Source organism: Prionailurus bengalensis, chromosome D4 (assembly GCF_016509475.1).
Source record: "Prionailurus bengalensis isolate Pbe53 chromosome D4, Fcat_Pben_1.1_paternal_pri, whole genome shotgun sequence".
NCBI classification, from domain to species: domain Eukaryota; kingdom Metazoa; phylum Chordata; class Mammalia; order Carnivora; family Felidae; genus Prionailurus; species Prionailurus bengalensis.
In genome coordinates this window covers 71,937,462-71,960,217 of record NC_057359.1, presented here as the reverse complement: position 1 = coordinate 71,960,217, position 22,756 = coordinate 71,937,462, and the positions used below count along the sequence as shown (strand labels likewise).

The window sequence follows — 22,756 nt, the reverse complement described above, 5'->3', positions numbered from 1 at the left end:
TTTTTTTATTAAAAAAATTTTTTTTTAATGTTTATTTTATTTTTGAGAGAGAGAGAGAGAGAGAAAGAGAGAGAGAGAGACAGAGCGTGAGTGGGGTAGGGGTAGAGAGAGGAGACATAGGATGGGGGGCAGGCTCCAGGCTTTGAGCTGTCAGCACAGAGCCTGACATGGGGCTTAAACTCATGAACTGTGAGATCACAACCTGAGCCGAAGTCGGCACTTGATTGACTGAGCTACCCAGGGGCCCCTATGGTTGATTTTTGATACTTTGTGATGGGAATATGATTTTAGGGAAGAGGGAGTGGTGATATTCACAGAGAGAGGCTTTATGTTTAAAGCCTTTCATGTTGGGAAACTGTTCTTAATGTTGTGTTTTCCCAAGTTGGAAGTCTTTTGTCTTACCTGGTAGTTGAACCCTACAGTCCACTGGCTAAGCAGGAGAGAAAGACAAATTTTATACATTATAATGAGTGTGTAAGAAGTAAGCCAGTACCATCACACATACTCTTCTTCCTTCTAGACTTTATTTGGCTGTCATGGTTGTTTGTAGAGAATTTTGAGTTATCTATATGTACTCAATATGTACATGCAACATGTATATGCAATATATATTATACAATAAAAAATAATATGTATTTGCTGTGGTCAGTTCTTTGTCCTCCATTTCTAGGAGTAGAAAGGGAGATTAGAAGAGGGAATGATGTCAAAAAGTCTTAGTGTGATTAATATGTTGTGTCCTACTGAAATGTGGCTGGCATATTTAATATATTCATATCGAGGGAATTACTGAAGGTTCAGAAAGGTATCTGGTTTCTATTGAAATATGACAGGATTATTATATACACTTAAGAAAATTACTGTATGTAGAGTTCCATTGTCAGATGCTCTTGTACATGGTTCATAGTCATATATTGTGGACAAAGAAGTGCAGGCTTTTTGGAAACTCATTAGAATACTTAAGACTTTCCCTAGGTAACCTTACAAGGATGCATGATGCTTGTATAATGCATGTGGGTGCTGGTTGTACCTACACGGATAAAATCATGTAACAGTATTACTACAGCAAAGCTAATTTATATTCTTAGACTACACTGAAAGCAACCAGACTGTAGGCTGAATCATACGAACTAGTCCTTAATATCATTGCTGTTTATTGTAGCTCAAGGAATGATAAAGAGCAAGATAGACCTGAATGTAGGACAGTATCTGTTTCTTACTATCGCTCTCCTCTCACGATGTTAGGTTTGTGACTAAGAGAAGGACCTGGGGCGGGGCAAGTGCATGAGAATAAGGCTTTTCAGAATAAAGATTCTTCAACTGCTTCTCCGGTTGAACTTTGTATTCATAGATACTTAATCTATTTAAGTTCATTGCATATGTTTACGTAGTTGAAACTGCTTTGGAGTCTGTTTTAACTAGAGCTAATCTGAAAAATTTGGACATATTTTGCTCCAAATTTGTAGAGATTCCAAGTAACCTCTGTTTGTGTTCGCTGCAGAATGTCTTAATTTCATTCATGTGACTAACAGTTTGAGAATTGGGGAAGCAGGGGTGATGGCCAGAAACTGCAGTGACCTTGGTCCCAAAGTTGGGCTGAGGATGTGCACGTACAGAGAGATTCTCTGGCTATGTATGGTCTTGGTGGGTCTTCCTGCTTTACTTGGAGGGTCCTTTTAGATCATAAAAATACTTTTTAAGTGATGTCACTTTCCAAAGCTTCTAAACAACTTGATTAAAGATTTTCAACACATGATTTGTCTTTATTTATTTAGACATACTTCCTAAAATAGCAGTTTTAATTTTGATTGTTTACAATTAAGATGACTTACCTTGACTGGAATGAATTGTTGCTAATTGAGTTCTTCTTTTTTTAAAATCCGTATGTGTTTGTGTGTACATGAATTCATGTGTCAAATAGCCTGAAGTTCAAGTTCGACAGGTGGCTGTGAAATTTGCTAGCACGGTGTTTCCCTCAGATCATATACCGTCCAGATATTTGCTCTTACTAGCTGCAGGAGATCCGTAAGTTTCAAAAGGTGTTAATTTGAATTTGGGTTCATTTAAAATTATTTGAAAATTACTAAAATTTATATTGTTTTTAACGTTGGTCTATGGAATTTAGAAGCAATTTATTAAAGAGTTAAAAATATGGCCCTTGATATGATAGAGACCTGTAGTTATACCCTATCTTGTTTATTTCTGGGCAAGCCACATAACTGTTCAAATCTCAAGATATTTCCAAAGAGAAGTAATTTCTTTAAAAAAATTTTTTTTTTTTCAACGTTTATTTATTTTTGGGACAGAGAGAGACAGAGCATGAACAGGGGAGGGGCAGAGAGAGAGGGAGACACACAATCAGAAACAGGCTCCAGGCTCTGAGCCATCAGCCCAGAGCCTGACGCGGGGCTCAAACTCACGGACTGCGAGATCGTGACCTGGCTGAAGTCGGACGCTTAACCGACTGCGCCACCCAGGCGCCCCCAAAGAGAAGTAATTTCTTGCAGTGTATTTTATGACTTTTTTCTTAGATAGCCGAGGACGTATTTAAGACATTTTCTCAGAACCCCACCTGTGAAATAAAATTGCTGTTCTTAATCATCAAATGATCATTTTGCCATTATTGAAATTAATTTTTTATTTTTATTTGTCTTTCTGAAAGACGAGAAGAAGTTCATGGAGAGGCACAGCGAGTATTAAGATGTCTTCCTGGTAGAAACAGAAAAGAAAATGCTTCTAAGCAGATGCCTTCTTTCCCAGAAATGGTGTATTATATTCAAGAAAAGGTATGGCATTTAACTTCAGAAAATTAGTGTGGGTCATATAATGAATGATAAAAATAAACGCATTTTTAGGTGACATATTTGAAATGTCATTGCTAAATGTTGAATAGTAGTAAGGTTTTTAACAATGTTAATATTTACAGTAGAGGAAGAGAATACAAAATGAAGAAAATGTAATTCTCAAAATTGATTTGTTTTGCCCCATTCTGAATTACTTATAATTCCTTATATACTCTTTAACATTCTGGCTAGGTTTAAAAATTTTCCCCTCTGTATGACATTCTTAAACATAGGTCTCCTTTTTTATTTTTTGAGAGAATTATTTAGGAACCATAAGTTTAAGAATACTCCAGGAAATAGGTCAGATTTTTTCCACTCTGATCATAGGAGGGCATCACATCTGCTTTTGCAAACCTCCCATGTGTGCGCAGTTCTCTCTGCTGGTGGATCAGACAGAGTGTTGGCTATCGTGACCCCCCAGTCCTGATCCTGGCCCTCTTTTTACATCAGTGTTTCTTTGAGTATGCTGGTAGTCCTAGCTTTCTGCTCAGACAGATATCTTAAGGGAGTTGGAGGTCAGGACTAGGTAGCCATAATTCTCTATAGCACAGTCACATTTGTGGTCAGAAGATGCTTTTGTGCACATATTTTCCTCTTGCTCCATTAGTAATGAAAATAACGGGCCTGCAGTGGCCCGAGGTGACTGTTAATAGATGCCTGGAGCAGTTTATTCTTTTTAAACAAGCAGTAAACACGCCAGGAGAAAAGGAGAGAAAAGCCAGGGAAAAAAGCACCACACCTGTCATTTAGGGTTTGAGGGACATGTGCAGTCAGCATGATTGATGGAAAAATGCTGTGACTAGAAAAAAACTGTAGCAAACAATAATGTAGTTAGAAATACAATTGTGTTTGAATTGAGGAGGGGCACATGTGCTCCATTTTTTAGTAATAGTGTTTGTTTTTGGCTTATTTTTATCAGGCTTCCCATCGAATGAAAACTCCAGCCAAGTACATGACTGGGACCACTGTCCTTCCGTTTAACCCAGCGGCCTTTGGAGAGGTGGGACTGGGATAGGTTTCCATTTCTCTCTCTCTACACATTCTGAAAGATCATGTCACACCCAAAGAGATGTCCGAACTTTTTTGTGTTCTACATAAACCCATATTGTGATGTCATTGTTTTTCACCAGGTTGTTTATTAGCAAAAAAGCGTTTGGTAATTGGTATTATTTGTTTGTTTATTTATTTATTTATTTATTTAAGTTTTTAAAAAGTTTATTTATTTTGAGAGAGAGAGAACGGGGGAGGGGCAGAGAGAGGGGGAGAGAAAGAATCCCAGGCAGGCTCCGTGCTATCGGTACATAGAGCCCGATGTGGGGCTTGATCTCATAAACCGTGAGATCATGACCTGAACCAAAATCAAAAGAGTCACGATGCTTAACTGACTGAGCCACCCAGGTGCCCCTTGGTAATTGGCATTATTTTAATTCATGGTGGAGTCTTTAAGTATATTTAGCTCAGTGAGATTCTCTTTGTGGAGGAACTGGGTGCTCTGCATTGATTATTGTTGTTATTTTCAGCAAATTATTACAGCAAATTAGATTTGAATTTAAAGCCAACAATATGCCGAGGTTGTTTGGGTTATCTATTTAGGTCATTGACTTGCACTAATTAAACAACAGGAGGTAATCTTGTTCAGAGTGAGTAAGAATACCCACGGTGGAATTGTCACCTGTCCTATTTTAGCTCTCAAGGGAAGAACTTCCAGAGGACTCCTTGTTAGCCAGTTTGTATCACAAGTTTTTGTGGTGTTGTCTCTACTCTTTCGTAGATGGTACGAACCCATATTCTCAAATTCTTACGTTGGTAGAGGTTAAATACAACTGGAGTTCTACAGGAATAGATGATTTGCCCCAGGTTTCTGCTCACTCTCTCTCTCTCTCTCTCTCTCCCCCCCTTTCTCTCTCTCTCTCCCCCCCCACCTCTTTTAAAAAATAACGATTTTGTTGTAATTGTTTAGACTTTAAAAAAGTTGAGTTTGCATTTTAACTCCATTAAACTCCACTAAAAACACTCTTTGGATTTATAAAAGCTTGTTATGTAAACTGTGCTGCATTACTGTAATTTCAATTAACTTACTGAGTCATGTTTTCCAGCTTTTGTGAGGATTGTCGAATAGCTTTATGAGGGAGGGTGGGGAAATGAAGCTAGGAAAGTGTCCTTTTGCAGCACACCCTCCCACACTGACTTCTTGAGGAGCTTGACTGCTTTTCCTCCTTCTGCTTTCAGATCGTCCTGTACTTGCGCACGTGCCTAGCGCACAGTGCGGGAGTGGTGCCCACCTCCCAGAGTTTGGCCGATATGCAAGATCACGCCCCAGCCATTGGACGCTACATACGGACTCTGATGTCAGGTAGCCAGGCGACATCCTCATCATCTTCCAAGAGTGGAGAGACCAACCCTGTTCAGATCTACATTGGCCTGCTTCAGCAGCTGCTGGCAGGTGTTGGAGGTAGGTGGTTGTGCGGCTGAGGACAGATGGTAAAGCACTTAGGCAAAAATCTAATCTTAACTCTCTTCACTCCTGTACCTGAACATTAGTCTTTGTTTCTTTTCTAAACTTACTTGATTCATCCTGGATGCACTGTTACTCCTTCAGAAAGAAATGCTAACAATAGATAATGTTTTTTACTTTGGAAGTGGGTATGAAGAATGGTATATCTTTTTATAGGTATTTAGTCTGTAAACTTGCTGTATTGAATCACATACTGGATTTAAGTTGATTTTTGTTTTGTAGAACTGGGAGATGCCTTCCAAAGCAGGGGCCTTATACTTAAAAGGAATTTAGTGAACCCTGTGTGTTTACCACTTTTCTTGAAGCTAAAACGGAATTCTGTCTCAATTAGGTTTGCCAGTCATGTACTGTCTACTGGAAGCTGTCTCTGTGTATCCAGAAAAACTGGCTGCCAAATTTGTAGACAAAACAGAATGGATAAAGGTACATCTTATGCATGTACATTTCTCTTTGATTCTGTATATTTTTCACTGTAGTCTTAGGATTTCGTCTTCCTGCTAGTGTTGCTATGACCATTCCTACCTTTGGGCCATTTTGAAAACTCTCCTACCAAACACTTCCTGGGAAGCATGTTAGGTTAGTGTATCTCAATGATCCATCTAGATGAGAGTGAGAGATGAATTGAGAATCATATAGATAAAAAAAAAATTATGTTTTTCTGTTTTAAACGTTAAAAAAATAGATTTGTAGTTTAAATAAAAAATATGTGGGGCACCTGGGTGGGTCAGTCGATTAAGCGTCTGACTCTTGATTTCAGCTTAGGTCATGATCTCAAGCTTCATGGGTTCAAGCCCTGCATCAGGCTTCACGCTGACAGCACAGAGACTTCTTGGGATTCTCTCTCTTCCTCTCTCCCCCCACCCTCCCCTCTCTCTTTCGTTCTCACTCTTACTCTCAAAATAAACTTAAAAAAAAAAAAAACTGGTTGCCTTATGATAGTGGAATAATAGATCATTTAAAAAAATATGTAAACTGTCTCCTTTCTGTAACTGTCTCCTACTTACCCAAATCTCCCTACTTCCTGCCCCTTCCCCTCTCACCTGACATACATAGGTCATCACTTACTTATATATGGTGTACTTTCTCGAGTATACTTACACACATACACACAGATAAAAGTAAGCATTTTTAAGTTATTTCCTTCTTTTACACAAAAGGTGCATAGTTTTCACACTGTTTTATTGTTGTTGTTGTTTCACGTTTTTTAAAAAATTTCACACCATGTTGTATCTTACTTCTTTCGCTTAAAGTTAAAATGTGTAGGTACTCCTGTGGAACTACAGAGAGGATATTGTCTTTAATGGCTTCATTTTTTCCATTATATAAATGTGCCATAATTTATTCTAGAGCCCCACTGATGGTCAGTTAGGGTGCTTCCAGTTTGCTGCAGTGAACAGTCTATCATTTTGAATATAAGGCAGTATATTTTTTAGATGGATTCCCTAGAAGTGGAATTGAGGACATAGGCTTAGCATTTTTGAGGGATACAAGCATCCTGCATATGAGCAGTACCAGTTTACACTCCCACCAGCCATGTAGGAGAGTGTTCTTGTCCCATGCTCACACCAAAAGCATTGCCAGGTTTAACAAAGAAAAATTCAAGATGCTCAGTTAAATTTGAATTGCACTGCAAAGTGAAACATTGTTTTTAGTACAGGTATGGCTCATACAGTTTCATATACCTCTTGTGCCACCTAATGCAGTTCTTTTTGGAAAATGGAACTTGAGTTATGGTAAAATGTACAGATTATCTCTTAGTGTGAAAACATGAATGTAATATACCAAGAGGTGTGAGTTTTGCACTTTTCTGGAAAATCTGGTCTCATGAAATCGCTTCTGGCTTAAAAGGTTTTTTTTATTCCTTGTGAATATTTGCTGATTGTAAAATGATGTCAGAGTTTCTGACTTTTGATCATGTAGATCAGGGGTCATTAAGCTGTGGTTCATGTACCAGATCTGGCCTGCCTCCTGTTCTTGTATGGCCTGCAAGCTTAGAATGGTTTTCATATGTCAGTTTAAAAAAATTTTTTTTTAAAAATTTTTAACGTTTATTTATCTTTGAGACAGTGAGAGACAGAGCATGAACAGGGGAGGGTCAGAGAGAGGAGGAGACACAGAATCTGAAACAGGCTCCAGGCTCTGAGCTGTCAGCACAGAGCCTGACATGGGGCCCAAACTCATGGACTGCGAGATCATGACCTGAGTCGAAGTCGGACGCCCAACCAACTGAGCCACCCAGGCTTCCCTAAAAAAATTTTTTTATGTTTATTTATTTTTGAGAGAGAAAGTGCGAGTGGGGGAGGGGCAGAGAGAGAGGGAGATACAGAATCCGAAGCAGGCTCCAGGTTCTGAGCTGTCAGCACAGAGCCTGACGCGGGGCTCGAACCCATGAGTGTGAGATCATGACCTGAGTCGAAGTCGGACGCTCAACTGACTGAGCCACCCAGGCGTCCCTTCGTATTTTAATTTTTTTTTAATTATTTTTTTAGAGAGAGAGAACGTGTATGAGCAAGCAGGGGAGGGGCAGAGAGAGATAATTTTAAGCAGGCTCTACACTCAGCATGGACCCAACACCGGGACTCTATCTCATGACCCTGGGATCATGACCTGAGTCAAAATCAAGAGTGAGAGGCTCAACCGACTCAGCCACCCAGGCACCTCAGTTTTTAGTTTTTAAATAGTTGGAAAAAAAAAAAAGATGAATAACATTTTCTGATACATGAGAATTATAGAGTCCATAAAGTTTTACTGGAACACATATATACCCTTTCATTTATCTGTTGCCTGTGGCTGCTTTTGTGCTACAGTGGCAGAATGGAGTTGTTGCAACACAGATCATAGGTCCCACAAAGCCTAGTTGGCCCTTTACAGAAAACATTTGTTGATCTCTGCTTTAATTTTTTTTATTTAAGTAATCTCTACACTCATGATGTTCGAACTCATGACCTGGAGATCAAGAGTTGGATGCTCCTCTGGCTGAGCCAGCCAGGCACCCTGACCTCTGTTTTAGATCATCTGTGTATTAATTCTTTGTGTTTTATATTTTTGATGAAAAGGCATAGGACATTTTGATATATAATTCAGCTTTTTAAAATAATAGCCTATTGTGTTATTTTCTTGCAGATACCAATAGATTGAATATATCGTATTATTAATTTTAAATGTCAGATGTTGTCAGTAGGAAGATGATTGCATATGATGTATATATTTGTTTCTTACACCACTCAGAGTCTGATGAATAGCAGTAAAGAAGAGATGCGTGAACTGGCAGCATTGTTTTATTCTGTGGTGGTGTCTACAGTGTCTGGAAATGAGTTGAAGTCAATGATAGAACAGCTTATAAAGACTACAAAAGACAATCATGTATGTTACCAGTTTTGTCTTTATTCTTTTTTGGGGGAGATGGCAGAGCTTTCCAAAAGCATCTGTTTTTAGGTTTCGTCTTCTCATTTCTAAAAGGAACTTTTATGATTGTGAAGAGTGAGATAGATGATAGATAATACATTGATTAATTCATTCTGTGCAGCAACTTTGAGTGCCTTGTGTCTGATTTAGGTGCTGAATTTTAGGTGCTGGGAATTCAGTAAATACATGAGGATCCCTAGTACTATAGGTGCTCAGAAATGTTAGTTCCTTTTTCTTTCCCCATCTACTGGTGCCTCTCATTGTGCCTTTTCTATCAGAAAGCATGTGCTTGCAAACATTCAGACCTCAACTTTGTGTTTAGAGGTTTTAGCAGTTAGAAATAGTATCTGCTCATTGTATTTTGTTGGCAGTAGGGAGAAGTTAGGCTTAAAGATTGTGGTAATGTAGTTATGTAAGTGCTCTAAGCTAGAAGAATGTATGGGTGCTACAGGGGGGCCTGCAGGAGAGCCCCTTCACACCGACATGGAGTGGGTGTAGGATTAGGGAATTACTTGAAGTGAGTCAAGACCCAGCTTGCCTTCTTAGAATTCTTGAGTGTTAGAAACCCCAGATTCATTAGTATTCGGTCGAATCTCAAATGATCACTTTGTTGTCTGGCTTTATGTTTTATTGGAGATGACTGTAAGAAACATAGTTATTTCGGTGCATTCTTGCATGTGTGAGAGAGTGACAGACACGTATGCTGTTGTGTGGTTAAATTCAGAGCCCAGAGATACAACACGGATCCTTGCTTGCATTGGGGTTCACAGTAGGAAGATATTTGGCTAAGAAGAAAATGAGAATGGCCGAACAACAAGACCTGGAGACAAATGCCGATTTCCTGCCTGACCAGGAGGAGCTCATTCAGAGCGCCACCGAAACGATAGGTAATGAATACACTCATACTGACTTGGATGTTGCAGTGTCTGAATTAGGTTAAAATTTAATACAGCATTTTAGTTTCTTTTTGCAGCATTGCACTTTAAAGGCACAAGCCTTTTCACAATACCTTACTTAGTGTTAGATAAATTCTGTGTTTTTAATAGCAATGAATGTACTCTAGTTTTTCTGTATATTTTTTCCTATACATAGGTTTCAGTATGACGGAGGTGATATTTCCTCATGGGAAAAACCTTAAACATTTACCAGAGTACAGTGCTGTCTACCTAATTTCTATGTTGTTTTGTTACTGAGTAAATGCTAACAAATTATCAACTAGAGGGAAATGCAGACTTTGATTTGTTGTGCTCTCTTTAAAACAATCTCAAGTACCTTGCTGCTTGCCCTGGATCCCAAGAGCAAAAGTGTATTCTTCTCAGTTTTGTCTCAATGTGCTTTCAGGCTCGTTTTTGGACAGTACGTCGCCCCTCCTGGCAATTGCTGCCTGTACAGCCCTGGGTGAAATTGGCAGAAACGGTCCCCTCCCAATCCCCAGTGAGGGATCTGGCTTCACCAAATTGCATCTTGTAGAAAGCTTACTGAATAGAATACCCTCCAGTAAAGAAACAAATAAGGCAAGTTTCTTTTTTTTTCCCTTCCTTTCTGAAATTCTTCCTATTTGTAGGTACATAAATGAGCAAAAACACAGTTATAATGAGGATAGAGGGCCATGCAGCTGGAGGAAGGATTTAATATAAAAGAGAATGATACAGGAAGTCTAGGTGACTGTTTAATTTTGAGCTAAGGGTGGTTTTGTTTAGCCTTTCTGCATGCACCATTTGGCCAAGCTGCTCCAATGTAGGCCCATACCTGTTAGGATTTGGGTAAAGAATTAAGTGCATCAGGTAGTTCTTTTGTCCTGCAAACAATGGATAATAAAGTGTTAAATAGTTTGTAAAGTGTTAAATAGTTTTATCACGTTTGTAATTTTAGAACAACTCTAAATCTTAATCTCTGACAGCCGATTTGGTTTTAAGAAATCTGGGCATTAGTAAGAGGGTTGAGTAATATCTGAGGAGAGGGACTTTTATCATTTTTAAGTTTCAGATAAACATTTTCATAAAGTTAAAAACATTATATTTGTGATCAGAGTACCTCAGTGTTGTAGTATAATATGATTTAATGAGCAGATAAATCAACTTTCTACAAATTTAATAGACACATAAGCTTATTCTTTTTAAGTTTATTTATTTTGAGAGAGAGAGAGAGAGAGAGAGAGAGAGAGAATGAGTGGGGGAGGGGCAGTGAGGGAAGGAGAGAGAGAATCCCAAGCAGGTTCTGCAGTGTCAGCACAGAGCCTAATTTGGGGCTTGATCTCCCCCATTGTGAGATCAAGACCTGAGCTGAAATCAAGAGTCAGATGCTTAACTGACTGAGCCACCCAGGCACCCTTTTTATTCTTTTTTTTTAGAGAGAGAAAGCACAAACAGGAGAGTGAGAGAGAGAGAATGAATCTTAAGCAGGCGCCATGTTCAGCACAGAGCCTGATGCGGGGCTCAATCCTGTGGTCCTGGGATCATGACCTGAGCTGAAATCAAGAGTCAGATGCTCAACTGACTGAGCTACCCAGGCACTCCCATAATCTGATTCTTGATCTGGACACCGTTTAAAACTTCCTGAGAATGTCACAGTGTAGTTTTTGTTAGCTGTTATTAACTAATTAGTGATTATCAACCCTTGGTGAGCACTTATAATGTGTCAGGTGTGTGCTTGAGTGATTCGCATACATTAATTAATTGAATTCTCTGAAAGGTCTAGTGAAGTAGGTACAGTTGTCATCTCTGTTTTCCCAGATGAGGAAATAGAATCACAGAGAGGTGGAGTATCTTGCCTAAGGTTACATACCTGTAAAGGCTGCTAAAATGGTCAAGCTGTGAGTTGATCTTAGGTCACCCAGGCCCAGAAACCTACATTTATAGACAGTTTGAAGGATAATAAACCTACTTAGAGGCTTTCTTCTTTCTTCTTTTGCAGCCACGGACCCTTAATGAACTCAGTTTTATGTCTTTCTACCTCCAGTGTCTTATAAACATAATTATGTAAAATTGGATACTTTTAAGAAGAAACTTGCGTGTATAAGTGCTTTAGCCAGCCTACTCCTCCCTGTCCTCTCATTTTGGAAACACTGTTCTCTGATAAAGCTGTTATGTACTTTGTTTAAAAAAATTTTTCTGTTCTTTTTAGATGAAAGAACGAGCAATCCAAACACTGGGTTATTTTCCAGTTGGGGATGGAGATTTTCCTCACCAGAAGCTCCTCTTGCAAGGTCTGATGGACTCTGTGGAGGTATTTATATTGCTATCTGATTGTTATTCAGAAAAAGGCATTTTTTTTTTTTAAGCTGGAGTTTTGTATGCTATGAGATTTTAAATTAAACTTTTATTCATTTATTCACCAAGTACTTATTGAGTACAAACCAGCCTTGGGCTTACCACTTCGGTAGGCATAGCATTGACTAAATCACCTATGTGGGAAAATCCTCTCCTCATAATTATTGAGTAAAGCCCAGTGCATTGTGGGTAGAAAAGGACACTTAACCCAGTGAACTAGATGTGGGAATTGGATGCTGGTATTCCATTTGCTCTTGAGTTGGATGGCCTAGCTTCTGTCTTCTGGATAAATTTCTAGGGTAGTTGGGAAGACCAACAAATGGGCAGCTGCTAGGCCTGTGTCATGAATCTTAACAAGACCTGATATGGACCCTCATCTAGGCTTGATTCTCGTCACTTACTCACATTTTTGTACACCAGACTCTTTGTCCTTCTTTGCTCTGAGCTTTTGAAAGACTAATACTTCCTTTCTTGGGTTGTGCTGAGCCCCTTGAAAGCCATCAAACTAGAGTAGATTCTTCATTTATTGGGCTCTCATGATTCTCCAAACTTTGTCTTCACAGCATTTATCACAGTTTCTAATTGCCCACTAGACTGAGGCAAAGTCTATTTTGATCCCCATTATGAAACAAGTGCCTGGCAGTGTGATTGGTAGTAGTAGGACCTCAATAAATGAACGAAGAGACATTTGCATAGAAGCCAGTAGACTCACAAAGGAGGGTATGAGTACTTCAGTTTGGGAGACTTATGTTAGGGTTTTGGAGGTGAGGTTCCTTTTGGGCCTGGAAGGATGGCAGGTAGACAGGAAGCTGATTGGGGTGAGGACTAAGGCCACTGAGTGACAGAGCCAGTGTTAGGATCCAGGTCTCTGGAATCATAATCCGGTATTTTTTTTGAATTTTTTTTAACGATTATTTATTTTTGAGAGAGACAGAGCATGAGCGGGAATGGGGCAGAGAGAGAGGGAGACACAGAATCTGAAGTAGGCTCCAGGCTCTGAGCTATCAGCACAGAGCCCACTGCAGGGCTCAAACTCTGGAATGGCGAGATCATGACCTGAGCTGAATTCGGAGGCTTAGCTGCCTGAGCTACCCAGGTGCCCCAATAATCCAGTATTTTTAATGTGAATTTTTTTGAGTATGAAATATACCCACATTAGGTTCTCCCTGGTGTCATTGACATTGTAACCTCTTGGGGAAAAGCTTACAGTGTCTGCTTTCTTACCTTTTTTTCTTTTTAAAAAATTCATGGAAGAGATGGATTTCCTCTAGTTTGATTGATTTTTGAGAGAAAGGGAGCATAAGTGTGGGAGAGGAGCAGAGAGAGAGAGGGAGAGAGAATCTTAAGCAGACTCCACGCTGTCATGGAGCCTGATGCAGGGTTTGATCTCATGATAGTGAGATCATGCATGACCTAAGCCGAAATCAAGAGTCGGACACTCAACTGACTCAGCCACCCAGGCGCCTCTCTTCTAGTTTTATTTAGATAAATGAAGGTTTGTTTGGATTATTAACTTGTTATTGAAGTTATTTTTTAAGAGTGTAGAAGGACAGAGATAATACGAAACGCTAGAAACATGATGGAGAGATTAAAGTTTAAGAATAGTGAGAAAGGGGTCGCTGTATGGCTCAGTGGGCTAAGCGTCCAACTCTTAATTTTGGCTCAGATAGTGATCTCATGGGTTGTGAAACTGAGCCCTGCACCAGGCTCTGCACTGACGATGCAAAGCCTGCTTGGGATTCTCTCTCCCTCTTTCTGCCTCTCCCCAACTCACGCTCTGTCTCTCTCAAATATAAATAAACATTAAAAAATACATTTAAATATCCCAGAAATAAAGGATCATGAGATGAGATAAAAACAGGTACATGGGGATTCATTATATTAGTATTATCTTTACTTCTGTGAGAGACGGAGACAGAATCTGAAGCAGGCTCCAGGCTCTGTGCTGTCACCACAGAGTCCATAGTGGGGCTCAAACTCATAAACTGTGAGATCATGACCTGAGCCGAAGTCAGACACTTAACTGACTGAGCCAGCCAGGCACCCCTATTTCTGGAATATTTAAAGTAAAGTCTGGGTATCCTATCATTCATAAATGGAGTTAAGGAATTTTGTTTTTGTTTATAATGCCAGTTATGTTGTTAGTAACAATGGGAAAAACGTGTGATAAAGCGTACATAAAATGAATCCTTACTATGGGATCCTCTGTGTTGAGATACCTTTTCTCTGCTTAGAATTGCCAAAGCGGCTTTTGGCCAGGAAAGCTGTACAACTGAAGTCCTGAAATTCTTTTTCCTCAGAGTCGGAAGCTCTCAGCTCTTGACACCCCACCGAGACCAGAGCATTTAGTTGATTGAGCTTAGGAATGGCTACCCTGGTCTGTGTGCCGAGTTCTCCCAAAGGTCGCTATTTCCATGCTCCTCACGGGGACCCTCTGTTCTTCATTCTCTTCTTAGTCCCCACATTCTTAGCTCTTTTCCAGTTTACAGTAAACAGAAAAATGCTGAAGGGAGCTAAGACAGGCCCAATTCCATGTTGTCAGTGCAGTGATTCATGCTTGTGAAATGTGTCAAAATTTCTAAACCAAATTAAAAAAATTTGAGTCTATACTGTATAGAATTGTTTTAATGTTTGATTTTTGAAACAATTTCAAACTTACAGTGCAGTGTAAGAATGATATAAAGAACTCCCATATACCCTTCATCTAGATACACCAAAATTTCACATTTTATCGCATTTGCTTTATCATTCTTTTTTTTTCTGAACCACTGGAGAGTAACTTGCAGACACCATGTAATTCAGGAGTGCAAAGAGGGAGGTGCTAATGAATTAATACATTGTAATGGCTGCTGTTTGTAGTGCAGTTACCGCACATGAGGATCCTCTGGAAACCTTAAACATATTACCGTCATTCCCTCCTCGCAGCCTGATGAGGCAGGTGATGGTCTTATGCCCGCATTACACACAGAGTTGAGACTCAGAGTTTAAATATGCCTGTGTGGCTAGTGAGAGACAGATTAGAATTTGCCCCGAGATCTGTGTGGCTTCACAGTCCGTGCCCTTTTCTCCAAAGTTACTGGTATCACTCTTCCAGCAGTTAAAAATCCCTGCTTAGTGGTTCTCTGCTGAGGGTGAAGAGTGCAGTGTGGTGTTGAGGTCATTCTCTACATTCTCTGTTCCCTCCCCTCCCCAGCCCTACCCTGTGAGCCACCAGGTTAGGTGAGAGCAATCCAGTAAAAAGCGTAAACGCAAAGCACGTTGACAGGGTTGATACCAAACAGCCTTTGTGTGGAGATAGACGTCTTTGGGAAATGTTCTCGCTGATTTGCGGCTTTTGTTTCCTTCCATGCAGGCCAAGCAGATAGAGCTGCAGTTCACGATCGGGGAGGCCATCACCAGTGCTGCCGTAGGAACGAGCTCTGTGGCTGCCCGAGATGCCTGGCTGGTGACTGAAGAGGAGTATACTCCCCCTGCTGGTACGGTACCTGCAGCTCATCCCTTCAGAATCCAGGAACCCTTTTATGTTCTTGTTTGCACATTTGAAGCAAAAGAAAAAATGTATGCGTTCCATTTTAACTTTTTATAAAAATATTTATATCATTTTGGTTCAGTCAAGAAAAATAGTTGGTTAAAGGAGAGTGAACACAAAATGAACAAGAACTTCTTTGTTTAGTCCTTTGGCAAGCAAAGGAATTCGCTATGTTGTACCTTCAAGCTTAGGCTCTTTTCTGGAGGGTTGGGGTATTTAGCCAGTTTCAGAAGTCGCAACACAGTTACATTGCCAAGCTGTGTGTCCCTTAATCTTTTATCACATAATGAAACCTCAGGGTCTTCTGTTGGTGTTCCATGTACCTCTGCCTGGAGGGTCACTGGCTTTCAGTGACTATGCAGGAGAGGGAGGGTGTGGTTTCCGACTATGTGTCATAGATACTATGGTTTCATACGTCTTGTGGTTCGATTTCAGTTTGGAATTGAAAATGAATTCTGTTTCAGATACTGAACTATATTTTTAGTCATAAAAACAAAAGAAAAGTCACCTGATGTTTTATATGTTATCTTCTCAGTTAAGGAAATGGTAGTGTTTTCATGGTAATTGTTGCATTATGAATTGTATTTTATCATGAATACACTAGTTTTGCATTTTGCATTTTTGCATACTTCCGTGTTCACCTGTTTGTTAACCACCATAAAGAAATGTAAAGGGAATGGAAAGATATACTTTCACTTGCTATCTAATTAGGAGAGCTATAACTTGACAGAAGCTGATAGGGCTAATTCTCTGAGGCTTCTCTCAATGGCTATGAGGCCAGGTAAGGAGGATTGTCTATAAAGGGGAGAAGATACTAAAGGAAGGGAAGTGACCGTTGTTAACAGGCAACCAGACTGGAAGTAGAAACTCGGAGTTTGCACATGAGGGGTGATGTTGGAGGCTTGAGAGTAGTGAGGGCTCATGACGCGGAAGAGCAGATCTGCTGTAAAAGCCATGTTTCTGAGTCCATGGATTTCTCTGTAGTGACTTAAGCAAATGAAGATTAATAGAGAGGTACCTATGCCCGTCTTCAGACTTACAAACTTCCTATGTCTCATGCTCTTCTTGGAAGAATTTGTTCTTTGGTTGGCTTGGCTCTTTGCTCATCCAAAAGAGTCTCAGTTAAATTGTCCATCAAGTGTTAAGGTTTGCTCCATCTTTGTGTGTTTAGGGAAAGGAGAGCATAAAATCCTGTGAAGTGGGTAATGATGACTTTTCGACCTGAATTTTGATCATGCATGTTTGTCATTCTCCTCTGAGTGCTACTCAGCTTTTTTGATGTCTTTTGTTGTAGTGTACTGATCTTGCTTTGAATAGAAGATACAGTACTGGAGAAGCTACTTAGGGCCTAGGTCTTAGCCATCTTAGCATCTCAAGCATGTAACACAGTACCTGGCGCAGTGTGGGAATCTAATCAGAGCTTGTTTACTTGGTGATTGCAGCTGCTTAGGTGGCAGACCTACAGATAGCTGGAATTGTGGTTTTGGGAAGGTAAAGGAGAGATTGTATGTGCCTCTGAGACCTAGATTTATTTATTGAATGAGAGAGAGAATGCATGGGGGAGGGGCAGAAGGAAGGGGAGAGAGTGGATTCCAAGCAGGCTTGACGTGCAGCACAGATCCCAATGCACAGTGCAGAGCCCGATGCAGGGCTCGATCTCATGACTGTGAGGTCATGGATGAGCTGAGCTGAAATTGTGAGTCAGACACTTTACCAACTGAGCCGCCATGCAGGCATCCCTGAGAACTAGATTTATGTGACCAGTGAGGAATTTATAGCACCTGCCTCTGTCTTTTTTTTTTTTTAATGTTTATTTATTTTTGAGAGAGAGAGAGACAGAGAGACAGAGTGCAAGGAGGGGAAGAGCAGAGAGCGGGGGAAACACAGAATCGGAAGCAGGCTCCAAGCTCTGAGCTGTCAGCATGGAACCCAATGCAGGGCTCGAACCCATGAACCATGAGATCATGACCTAAACCGAAGTCGGACGCTCAACCGCCCGAGCCACTCAGGCGCCCCTGCACCTGCTTCTTTCTGTATCTGAATTCCTATGAAGAGGGGGATGTCCCCTAATAGAGCTCTACCTTTTTCAGGCCTTTTGTTGGCTTTGTGGGAGTCCTATTCTGGCTTTTTTTTCCCCCCTTAGGAATGTTATCATTCTAGGGTCATCTTCTAACCATTTCCTTCTTTCTGAAATCTTGTCTTACCTGTATTCTCCTTTCTTTTTGGTCTGGTTGGGTTGCATTTTCACCCAGGCCTTTACCATATCCCCAGCACTTTCTTGGAACATTTTTCACCTAGGTTTTGCAAGACTGTGTTTGCCTGTGTTTCTTCCTTACCTCTGACCTCTTCTCGTTGTCCTTCACTGGTCTTGTTCCTGCATACTCCTCACTGTGCTGGGATGTCCCAGTTCACTCACTCCAGTATATGTTGATGGCCCCCAAATGGATATCTCATCCTAGAACCATTGTGTTGTACTCCAGAACTATATTTCCATTAGATGTGTCCATACACAGGTCCCCTAGGCTCCACTGTAGCTAGATGCCTGACTCTGAAATCACCTCTTCCTCCTGTTGGCTTCCCAAGCCGTTTGCCCTCTTTATTTCCCAAAACTATTCTCTCTTTAGTCCCTATCTCAATTAAAAGTAACACTGTTTCTATCCAGTTTCCTGGGTAGCTGAAAATCCTGCTCTTACCGAGCTTTATATTAAGTGGGGAGTTGGCAAAAAGCAAATAAGAGAAACACACAACATGCTAAATGGTGACAAGTGCTATGGAGGGAAGTATAGCAGAGAAAGTGATAGATAAAATTTGGGTAGGAATTGAGAGTGCACGGGGCACCTGCTCTCAGGGAGGTGTCATTAAAGTGAAGACCTGAAACAGAAGAGCATTGGAGGCAGAAGGAGTAGCAATTGCAAGCAAGGCCCTGAAGCATGAGTATGTTTGAGGTCAGTGGGACTGGAGTAGAGTGTGTGAGGGAACGGGGAGTAAGAGATAACATAGAGGGGCTTTGTAGGCTACCGTGGGGGTCTTAATAGGAAGCGGTTATAGGAGGGCCATGGTCTGACTACATTTTAAAAGGGTCATTTTGGGGCACCTGGGTGGCTCAAGTCGGTTAAGCATCCAAGTTCAGCTCAGGTCATAAAACTGCGGTTTGTGAGTTCAAGCCCCACGTCAGGCTCTGTGCTGGCAGCGCAGAGCCTGGATTCTGCTTTGGATTCTGTCTCCCGTCTCGCTCTCTCACTTTCTCCTCCCCTCCTCACACTCAGGCTCTCTCTCTCAAAAATAAACAAACATTAAAAGTAAATAAATAAATAAGTCAGTCACTCACTCACTCACACACTCACTCAGTCACTCAGTCATTTGTATTTTGTTGAAAGTAGTCTGGAGCATGGGGCGCCTGGGTGGCGCAGTCGGTTAAGCGTCCGACTTCAGCCAGGTCACGATCTTGCGGTCCGTGAGTTCGAGCCCCGCGTCAGGCTCTGGGCTGATGGCTCAGAGCCTGGAGCCTGTTTCCGATTCTGTGTCTCCCTCTCTCTCTGCCCCTCCCCCGTTCATGCTCTGTCTCTCTCTGTCCCCAAAATAAATAAACGTTGAAAAAAAAAAAAAAAAAAAAAAAAAAAGAAAGTAGTCTGGAGCAGGGCCAGGGCAGAGCAAGGAGAATAGTTAGGAGGCTCTGGCAGTATTCCAGGTGAGAGAGGATGGGGACTTTACTGGGATGGATGTGAAGAGTGAGAGGAGTCAGGGATGACCTCGGAGGTTTTGATGCGAGTAGCTGAAAGAATGGAATTGCCATTTAACTAAGATGGGGGGCTGTGGGAGATACAGACGTGGTGGGTGCAGGGAGAAATCTGCTTTTCTGACTCTTCTTCTCACTCCTCCCTCTCAGTGTTGGAATGCCCCAACGCCCCCATAGGTGAGTTGTAACCAGTATCTTCATGGACATATCTGGAAGTCAGTTGGATATATGAGTATGGCATTTTGAGGAGTCACAGTTTGGAAAATATTTGGGAATATCATGTAAAGATAGTTTTTAAAGCCATGTGTTATGTGTAATCGCTGAGGGGTAAGTAGAAAGGAGAAGAGATCCAACAGCCAAGCCCTGGGGTCCCCAGAGTTCCGAGTTTCAGTAGATGAGGAGAATTCAGGGAAAGACACTGAGAAGAAGTGGCCTGAAGTAGGGGGCCCTGGAAGGGAAGTGAAGAAAATCTATGTAGAGGGGAGGGAAAGGACTGGGATGGGGATCAGCCAGGTCTCACACTGCTGAGAGATCAATTAAGATGAACACTGACAAGTGATCATTGAACTTAGCAACAGGATGGTAATTGGTGACTTTTATAAGTAATTTCTGTGGAGTAGAGAAGGTAAAAGCCTGATTTGGAGTGGGTTCAAAAAAAGAGGAGAGAAAAGCTTAGACTATTGAGTATAGACAACTACTTGAAAGGTTTTAATGAAAAGCAGTGATTCTTGACTGTAAGAGGGAGATTTTACCCCGTGGGGGACATTTGGTAATGTCTGGACACTGGACAGGGCGGGTGCGGCTGGTCTCTAGAGAGGGGAGGCCAGCAAGCTGCTGAACATGCTGCAGTGCACAGAATGGGCCTGCAACACACTTGCTGGCCAGAAATGTCCAAGGACTCTGAAGTAATAAAGGAGAAGAAAAAAAGGCACGAGTAGCTAGAGGAGGAAAGTCAAGTCTGAAGAGTTTTGTTTGTGTGTCAGTTTTTTAGGTGGGAGATGGAAAAGATGTGGTAGAGAAGGAAAAATTGCTAAGACCAGAGAGAGTAGGGATAATTTTTGTTTAAATTGGCTTAATTTTTTAAGAGAAGGTTTAGGTTCACAGCAAAATTAAGAGGAAGATACAGAAATTTTCCATATGCCCCCTGCCCCCTACACCTACATAGCCTCCCCCGTAGTAGGAATAAGTTTTCGTTCTAGGGAGCTAAAGTTAGGAGAGTACCTTTGAAGGTTTATTTAGCTTATGTTGGGTTCTGAAGTAGATGATTACCAAAATTCTTTCAACAACTTAAACACCTTAGTCATTCAGATATTTATATGTTATAAGCTTCTTGTGTTGAATAAATATTAAACTTTAATTTTTCAGGAAACTCTAATTACTTTAATTACTTCTATCATTCCTTTTTTTCCCCTCAGGAGCCAAAGTGAATGATGTGGTCCCCTGGGTGTTGGATGTGATTTTAAATAAACATATTGTCAGCCCCAACCCACACGTGAGGCAAGCGGCCTGCATCTGGCTCCTTTCCCTTGTGAGGAAGCTAAGTACCCATAAAGAAGTGAAGGTAAGCCATGCTATACATGTGCTCAGCACCTTTGGAAATTGTTTATGAAATATTTATAATTGAAAGGTGGTAGGAAGAAAAGTGTATGAAGGGGAGGGCCACAAACTGATAACAAATATTTTGAAATAAGCTGTACATGAAAGATGACAGCCTGATCTATATCAGCTAGAAGATGATTCTGAACTTGAAGGTATAAAGTCAAATGGTAAGGATAGGGAGGCTGAGAAGTGGTCCAGCCTTCAGGTAATTTGGCTGCCTTCAGAGACCAGAGCATAACATAATAGGTAATGTGGCTCCCTGGGGTTGGAAGACTCGAACAAGGTGTTGTGTACGCTGAGAAAAGATTCTTACCCTCCCTTATCTACCAAGAGGTAGAGTTTGTGTTCTAAACTCCTTTTTTCTTCTTTCAGTCTCACCTGAAGGAAATTCAGAGTGCATTTGTTTCCGTTTTGTCAGAAAATGATGGTAGGTTATTGGTAAATATTTGATTGCCAAACTTCAGTAAACTTGTATTTTAAATTTTGAAAAAAATCTAGATTAACGAGCATAAAAGAGGGACAAAGGAAAGTCGATTCTTATTGACTGATTTGATTAATCAGATCATGTGCTTCAGTTTTGCATTTAAAAATGGAGCTGAGGCCTTGGGGCACCTGGCAGGCTCAGTCAGTAGAGCATGCAACTCTGGGTCTTGGGGTTGTGAGTTGATACCCTATGTGTGGCGTAGAGTTTATTTAAAATAAAAAAAAAATTAAAATAAAAATGGAGCTGAGGCCTCAATGATAGTACTTATAAACAATCGCTTTCTTTTACTTCTGATTCCTTTCCATTTTGTGATGTAAGCCAGGGGAGGGTGAACGTGTTAGACATTGAAATAAGTAGCTCTGTTTTAGAAATTGTTTCAATATAATAGGGTCTCGTATTGACTTTTCATTTAAAAAACATTGGACGTGGATGTGTTGAAATCCCATGAGGCTGTTGTACTTCGCATGAGTATGCCTTGTAGCGCCCTGATCCTCTCTCACGGTGCCTGCATGCCTAGGCCCAGCAGTGTGGACTTGGCTTGTGAATTGACTCTTGTGAATGTAGTTCTCCTTTACAGGGACTTTTTTGGTGCCATGTCCCTTGAGATGATTTAGTATGTTTTAACATAATAAGCAGATTGATGATGTTTTCATATCTTTACTTTGATATTATTTTGGATTTCTGTTACAGCTTTTTAAAAAATCTAGTGATGGCCAGAAGACAAATTTCTCTTAAAGTAATACTATTCTGTCTGACTTGTGTGCAGAACTTAGCCAAGATGTTGCCTCAAAAGGTCTTGGGTTGGTGTATGAACTGGGCAATGAACAAGATCAACAGGAATTGGTTTCAACACTTGTAGAGACACTCATGACTGGCAAAAGGTACAGTGAACTTGAACATTTCACATTTAAACATGTACAGCAAATTTTGCACATACTGAGAATATGCAGTGGAAGAAGGAAACGTCAGCTTTTGGTGTTCCTGTTTATTAAGCTCTTGTAGATTGCACGTCAGCGATTGTTCTGCAGTGGAGAGTGGTTTAATTACTCAGTGTATCCTGTTTAGACAGTAAAGTGAAAGAAACCAAACTACTGTTCAGAAACATGCCAGTAGGTTGGGCTTTGAAAGTTGAATGCTCTCGGACAATCAAAGCATCGGATTACAAAAATACCATAATTGCTGTTGACTAAATGAACATGAAGATGTGGAGAGGAAGCTTGCATGTCTTTCATAGCTTGATCTGTGAAGAGGATGAGAGGGGCGATCATTCTTGTAATTGGGTCACTGCTTTATGTTGCCTTCCTTACAGGGAGGATAGTTTTTAATGGGTGACCACATTTAATGCAGTTTAACTTGACGTGGGATGTCTTTTATGTCTC

General features: G+C 40.7%; 1 protein-coding gene across 6 annotated transcripts in view; it reads left to right on the top strand.

Annotated features, from left to right (window-relative positions):
* The window catches only part of ECPAS (Ecm29 proteasome adaptor and scaffold), a 108,799-nt gene that overhangs the window by 54,452 nt on the left and 31,591 nt on the right, over positions 1-22,756 (top strand). For all 6 annotated transcript variants that reach the window (XM_043566675.1, XM_043566677.1, XM_043566674.1 and 3 more), the window contains 13 exons: positions 1,919-2,022; positions 2,660-2,783; positions 3,760-3,840; positions 5,070-5,292; positions 5,687-5,778; positions 8,584-8,718; positions 9,485-9,647; positions 10,102-10,274; positions 11,884-11,985; positions 15,382-15,505; positions 20,710-20,855; positions 21,266-21,320; positions 22,144-22,258. In XM_043566675.1, the coding sequence (XP_043422610.1) occupies positions 1,919-2,022; positions 2,660-2,783; positions 3,760-3,840; positions 5,070-5,292; positions 5,687-5,778; positions 8,584-8,718; positions 9,485-9,647; positions 10,102-10,274; positions 11,884-11,985; positions 15,382-15,505; positions 20,710-20,855; positions 21,266-21,320; positions 22,144-22,258 (1,637 nt within the window). The remainder of the gene's footprint in view (positions 1-1,918; positions 2,023-2,659; positions 2,784-3,759; positions 3,841-5,069; positions 5,293-5,686; positions 5,779-8,583; positions 8,719-9,484; positions 9,648-10,101; positions 10,275-11,883; positions 11,986-15,381; positions 15,506-20,709; positions 20,856-21,265; positions 21,321-22,143; positions 22,259-22,756) is intronic.